Below are 7,368 nucleotides of genomic sequence, written 5' to 3' on the forward strand. Positions count from 1 at the left end.
ATTTGTCAACAAGGGATTATAAAGATAGTAATTATTTACAATCCCATGATGTAAATACAATTGCAAGTCTTATAAAGGGGACGGAGGTTGAAGAACAAAAAAAAGGAATTTGATTTTCCAACTCGACCAAATCAGCACCTATATGAGGAAATCTTTTGTAGAATTGAAGCTCTACGTTGTGTTCAATTCGAATGAATGCATCTCGGTAGTATTCGAATGAAATATGAAGAACTGCCATGAATTTGAAATCAAATTTTCAAAAAATTTTGTCGAAAATATCTTCTCTAATAAGAGGCTCGCCAACCTTCAATTTGAATTGAAGTCGTTGGGTTTTTTAGGTGTGTGTCTTCTCGAGCATATCCAAGTCTGGAATGATCCAATGACTGGATTTAAAAATATACTCAATGATATGGAATCAACTCAAGAGAAAGTTTGGAACGGATTACCTTGATGATCCACATCAAAATTAAAGAAAATTCGTTTATAAACTCATGATTTGTATCACTACACAAGAGGTTTGATAAATACCACTTGAATGACTTGCATGGAATCTAAACCCAAGAGTATATAAATTTATTTATTTTTAATTCTAAAATGGGATCTTTCTCATAAATTTTTTTTTTTTATACAATCTTTACAACCTTAACGTATGTGACACATAATCTTCGTATTAAATGGGCTAGTTAATGAGAAATACCCTAACCTCCATATTAAAATGACTAGTTAATGAAAAATATTCATAACTTCCATATTAAAATGGCATACCATATGTGTTGCAATATAACTTTAACTCATATATTAAAAAATTAGCTTAAATATTATAAATAAATATTTAAATTATAATTAAATAATGTAATAAATGAAACCATTGTGGCTACTTCCATAAATTCAATTAGTTCATTAAATGCAAATTAAGGTGCATTTATTGTATCTCTTCTTGAAATTCAACTTTGCACGGCATATAAATGAAAGTCTTTTAGAATTTTCTTGAACGAGCTAACCATAGCTTGAATATAAGTGTACAAAGTTTGTTGTAGCTTCTTAGCTCTCGTCTTTGTAATTGGACATTTAGGTATGGAAATTTCTTAGTCGTGGTTTATATCATTCAATTTTGTATAGACCATCCGTACGGTCTTTTTCTTATTCAATGGCATTTGTGTAAATATTTCAAACTTTTGAAGCATTTTGATAATTTGTCACTTTTGTCATTTTTTTTTTCTTCTCGAACATCTCTAATTTCCTTCCTAGAAGGAATTAAATTTCCTTATTAGAGTTCCTAAAAATTAGAAAATGAATTTTTTTTTCCTTTTCTTTTTTTTCTAATCCTTTTTCTAATCCTTTTTCTAATGGCATTAAGTCCTTATCATTCATTGTTAAGGTATTGAAAAGATCTTCGTTGCATGGACTATTCAATTTTGTTGGGTGGAGCTAGCTTTTAACCAAATTCTATGCGACACCCGAATCTCAATGAAGTATTTACGAAATTTTATGGAGGGCTTTAAAAATGAAATTTCAATATATTATAGAAGAGAAAAATACTTAGAAAAGTCCCACGCTCAACAAAAATGTTGGAAAATTGAGAAAGTTGTCAAAGTCAACTGACGGGAGGGGCATTATGGTCATTCTACCCTCCTTCTTAATTAGGTACCTCAAAACTGAAATCAGAGAGATTAAAGAAAAAGAAAACCAGAAAAGAAAAGAAAAGAAAAGAAAAGAAAAGAAAGGAAAGGAAAAAGAGAATATAGAGAAAGGAAGGTTCTAGAGAGGGAAAAATAACCGACTCAACTCCGATTTGGTGACAAGGAGTTCGATTCGGGCTGAGCCTCCTTCACAAAACCTAGAGGAGAAGCGTTCTGAATCTTCGGATCATCCAAAACTGTCAGGGAACGAAGAAAACACGGAAGTAAGTTCTTGAACTTTTGCTCTCGGATTTCCTTCAAATCTGTGAGAAGCACTAGGAGATCGTTTTTGAAGTTTGAGTATGTTAATCTATGAAAGATTGCACTCATAATGTGTGAAAGAAGTTGTAGTCGATTCGGATCCGAGATAGGGGTTTCGTCGTTCTTTCGGATTTGCGAGTTGTTAATTTTTTTGCTAATTTTGGACTTTGATCTATTAGCTTATGTTTAGAAATAAATTAGAAGAAAAATACATAATCATAAATAGATATAAACTCTACAAATTTCATGAAGGAACCATGTTAATCTAAGTTACGTAGAAAGGAATACAAAATGCAAAGAAAATAGAAAATAATCAGTTTTCGTGGAAGTAGAAGATAAACGGCGAAGGGACACATGTCGATTGGCGAGAGGGTCGCGCGTTGCCGGTAAAGGAGGATGCATGTCAAGAGCGCATAGGCTGAGAAAAAAATAGAGGAAATCTTACGTCGTGCAAGATTCGAAGACCGGTACTCGATAATCCACGCGCGACCTGGCGAAGAGATCTGACCTGACTCAACCCCATGCATCAACGTGAGAAAAATTGTTTCCCAGCGCGCCCTTTTAGTTTTGAACTCACACCCTCAGCCTCGATGAACCATTCAGTCCGCACCACGTGGCAAAACCTCAGCGCGTGTCTCCATCGCCTCAGCGCGTCCGAACGCACGCGTGGTTTTGCGCTTAAGCATCTCCTCCGGCGCGTGAGACATATTTTGGGCTCGATTTGACTCCCGTTTGACTATTTTTCGTCCCAGTTTTGATGCTGGCCTAAATTTAACTTGATTCAGGACCTACTAGAGAACTTTCAATAGATTTGGGGCTCCCAATTAGCGGAAAAGTAAGCTTCGAAGGACACGCTTTATTTCGGTAAGTAATCACCTAGATTTTAGGCAAATAATACTTGTAAGGATCGCAAGGACACGCTTTATTTCGGTAAGTAATCACCTAGATTTTAGGCAAATAATACTTGTAAGGATCGCAAGGACACGCTTTATTTCTTCACATCTTCATTGAAGTATATTGTATGATGGATGTCTCTTGGTTCATATCACCTTATGTGGTTAGAATATGCGTAATTAGAAATAAGAATGAACAATTTTGGTGATTATGACATGCATGATGAAATTACGAAATTGCCCTTAGAACAAGAGAATTTAGAAACATGCCTAGTTTAATGTCTTCCGCTATGGTATGATAGAGGATGGGATATTCTGATCTGTGCTCCGGGTAATTGATGGATGTTTTCTCCCCTTGAGCTTGTTTGATTGTTGATTGTGTGTATGATTTATGACATGATTTTCATGCAATAAGGTTTGGTAGGAATACCTTCTTAAATAACTTATGTGAATCGATATACATGATTTATGTGCTAGAGATGCTTGATAGATATATTTTTCCTAGTAGAGCATGCGTCAAGATCACAATTAAGATTAGGGTGCTATAGCTAGAGCGGGTTACATGTAGACCCAGAGGATTGACTTATGTGCACCCCGGGATTGGTTAAGCTGAGAGACTAACATAGAATGACATGGAATTGAGAAAAAGGATTTTAAACTATATGAACGCCCCTAAGAACCTAGTAGGCCTCCACGGTGTATTGACAAGATTTAAGTAGATTACATGATCAAGAAACTAGTTGAGCTACTATTGAGTGTAGAGTCGGGACAGGGTCGATGCCCTAATCCCATTAAACTAGTTCTTAAGAAGAACTAGACACTACATAAGTCGTTAGCGCAAGACATGAACCCCTTGTTGAACGTAGAAACAGGTGAACCTGTAAACCAGTCTTAATTGGACCAGGGACTACGTGGGTAGGTGGAAAACCCTATTAAGGATAGAAACAGGTGAACTTGTAAACTAGTCTTGATTGGACTAGGGATTGCGTGGGCAGGTGGAGAGCCCTATTGAGGGTAGAAATAGGGAAATTTGTAAACCAGTCATTGGTGGACTAGGGACTACACGAGTAGGTGACAAGATAAGAGCCCTTATTGTGCGTAGAAATGAGTCAAAGCTAATGTTGCAACTTCGTAAACCAGTCTTGGTTGGACTAGGAGTGGGTAGGTGTTTTAGCATTAACAACTCCTATTGAGCGTAGAAACGAGTCAAGGCCGATGCTGCGACTTCGTAAACTGGTCTTGGAAGAGATCAAGGACTACGTGGGTAGGTGGTTTGTCATGAGCAACTTCTATTGAGTGTAGAAACAGGTCAAGGTCAATGTTACGACGCCGTAAACCAGTCTCGACAAGGACTAGGGACTACACGAGTAGATGAACAAAGAGGAATAACTTGGGTCATCGTTTAAACCAAAGAAAGTCGTGGAAACCTACTAGTAGAAGGAAGCGACGAGAGCCAACAAGTAGGTTGCTTACTGAGTATATTTTTATACTCACTCCGTTTTCTCCTTTACTTTCTCAGTAATGGTCGTGGTGGGGACCCGGGGCGTCAGTCAGTCAATTGTATTCTTTTGGGTTACTTTTGTAGTCTTTTGTATCATGTACTCTTTTCCCGTTTGTAAATAACTTTGACAATGGTGTTGTATGACTTTTAAAATCGCGCGAATTCTTACTATATTTTCTACATTTTCGCTGTTTCGCTTTATTTTGATTTTGTTTTTGTTTGTTTTTACTTTGATCTTTTTAGTCTGGATCAAGTTTCGAAGCCTCGAAAATTGGGTCTTGACACTCTATGTTTAGCCCATCCAAGTTTTTTACCGCAGGATTTATTTATTGAGCAAACTTCAATTCTACCACCCTACCGATTTCAGCAACTAAGTATGCACATTTATCGAGGAATTCGACCAAATTAAAAAATGTTCATTATTTAAGACTAGATTTATCTATGACCTCTTCATGCTTTTTTTTTTNCTCTTTCTCCCTCTCTCCTATGTTAATAATAAGTATTTGAACATATTTAAAAAGTTTAAAATATTTATATATTAACTTAATTATATATTTTTTTAAATTGATTGTTTTATATTATTTTTAGAATTATTCATTGACTTCATCATTTTAGGATAGTTTCATATTTATATTTTCATAAAATAGAGACTCAATATCGACATTTTTAACATTGATGTTAAGTAACATAGGATAGTTAAGTAACATATAAGTATGTAATATATATGAAATTATAACATAGTATTAAGCTTATGATTTTCATTGGCCCGTGCCAATCTTAAATGCTTTTCTATGACAAACAATGAATAGAGATGATATGAAAAGTTTTATACTAAAATTTTTAGCATAAGATTACCGTTCATTGAAGAACTATAGGTATGATAACAAACACAAATATAACGTAATATTTATTTAAAAAGATCAATAAATGAGTAAGGAAATAAACTTGAAAGAAACATACATATATTATTCCGATAGGTTTGACTTGCTAGGAAATGCGGATATACTAGAAAATATAGTTTGAAGTATTGTCAAAACAAGGAGTAAGATTGCACCAAGGAAGGAGACAATAGTCCATGGCGTATTGAAATAGTTATGTTTGAGTGTAGCTATCGCCTTGTTCCATCGTCTATTGCAGTGTTCTCGTAAAGGTTTGTTGATATGGTTGAAGTGACAACAATTTGGGACTGTAACAAATTTACCGAGATTGTTAAACAGTTCTGAAACTTCTATATTACTACCTCCAATTTTGTTGACTATGATTCCGGCTTTCACAAGTAAACTCACATCTTTCTCTGTACATATCAAATGTTCCAGTAATGACATATATTGGATACATTTGTTGTCATTTCCAACGTAAAAATGTTCAAATGCTATCAGGTTTCGCATCATGGTTTCAAAGTAATCATCAATAAGTATAGGTGGCATTTCAAAAACTCCATTTTCGAAACTCATGTTCATCACACATTCGGCATTTTCTGCTTTCTTGATGGTGACACCGGCTTCGTGGAGCTCAGTTATTAATGGAGGAATAATCGATCTAGTTTTATTACTATTGTCCTTAGAAGGTATGGTGTGGATGAAAAAGAAACTTAAGAAATCGATGAAATGCTTTGGACATTTCTTGGACAAGGGATTAGAAAGATAGTAATTATTTACAATCCCATAATGAAAAAATACAGTTGTAAGGCTATCAAAGGGGACGGGTTGGAAGGGATCCTTTTGTTTTATAAGATTGAATAGACATCGAAGAACAAAGAAAGGAATTTGATTTTCCAATTTGACTAAATCAGCACCTATGTGAAGTAATCTTTTGTAGAATTGAAAATCTACATTGTGTTCAATTCCAATAAATGCATTTGGGTAGTATTGGCCATAATTTAATATAAGCAACCCCACTATAAAACAACCATCCACCAACAACATTTTAACAAAATCTTCGTCGTTCATATTTATAGGTTCTGCGTAGTAATTTCGGGCTTCATTCACCCAATTTTGAACAGTTTCCACAAGAAATTCTAATGAGTTCATGTTCTTCGTCATTCGAAGTTGAAAGTTAACAAGACCTTGAAGCTTATATTGTTCTGTGGATATCAAATCCTCTCGACTACGATGGTGAAATGGACCAATGGAAATGACTTGGGGGATAAGGGCTGTATTATTCATCTCACGTAACAGTTTGGGAACTCGATAGATGCTACATCCTACATTAACAATAGGCAATTGCTCTAGCATTGTTTTGATCGATGACACAACATTACCAACAAACTGTTCGTTCCTATTACCTTTTGCCATATTCTAAGCTATGTCTTGTTCTCGATGCACTCCAATCCAACTCTTCTTCACTTGAACTAAAACACCTACGTTTCTAAATCTTCTCTAATAGGAATGTCGAGCTTTGAAACGGAACTTATCAAACATGAATTTAAGGGAAGAAGAAAAGAGAGAATTAAGGAAGTACCTTGTTTGGAAAATTGATGGAGAAAGATGCAAGAAGAAGATGGAGTAAGAGAGGGCAATGGATGTGGAAGAAAGAAATAGGCAAAATTATATCACGTGGGAAACTAAACATATTGAACCAAAGAAAAGTCAAAAGGACAGTGAGACAATGTTGTGCATATCACGTCTGAGAGGCAACATAGTCAACATAAGGACAACCAGACATCTCGGTTCCACTATTTCCAATTAGCCATTTATTAATAACATTCACGTTTATTCAAATTTCCATAGGTTGAGTTTGATCAACCATTATAAAATTATATTGTTATTTTTTTTTTCTAACCATTAAATTATTACAGTGATTTATTGCCTATTCAAAATTGTTTCAAATTGTTTATTATTTTGATAAAATTAAGTTTTCTTACTTTATGTTAATCTAGTTTGATGGGTTAAATATTCATGAGCAGAGTGTTCATGGGTAGCATGACGTTATGGAGTTCGACATGGCTACAAATTAGCTTGACCAAAAAGTCTAGGGGGTGTGCAAGCATCCTGGAGATTCACACTCGCACGAGTGGGTCATGTGTAGGGAAGTA

At 35.0% G+C, this 7,368-nt stretch overlaps 1 protein-coding gene across 1 annotated transcript; it reads right to left on the reverse strand.

Moving 5' to 3' along the window:
- Positions 1 to 5,299: 5,299 nt before the first annotated feature.
- On the reverse strand, positions 5,300 to 6,628 carry LOC111807079 (UPF0481 protein At3g47200-like). The gene has a single exon (XM_023692656.1). The coding sequence runs from the start codon at positions 6,626 to 6,628 to the stop codon at positions 5,300 to 5,302; it is 1,329 nt and encodes a 442-aa protein (XP_023548424.1).
- Between the last annotated feature and the right edge of the window lie 740 nt (positions 6,629 to 7,368).

This window comes from Cucurbita pepo, chromosome LG12, assembly GCF_002806865.2.
Source record: "Cucurbita pepo subsp. pepo cultivar mu-cu-16 chromosome LG12, ASM280686v2, whole genome shotgun sequence".
NCBI lineage: Eukaryota > Viridiplantae > Streptophyta > Magnoliopsida > Cucurbitales > Cucurbitaceae > Cucurbita > Cucurbita pepo.

What these genes read in the sequence shown, in the direction of transcription:
- LOC111807079 (XM_023692656.1), bottom strand. Translation starts at nt 6,628, where the DNA reads ATGGCAAAAGGTAATAGGAACGAACAGTTTGTTGGTAATGTTGTGTCA.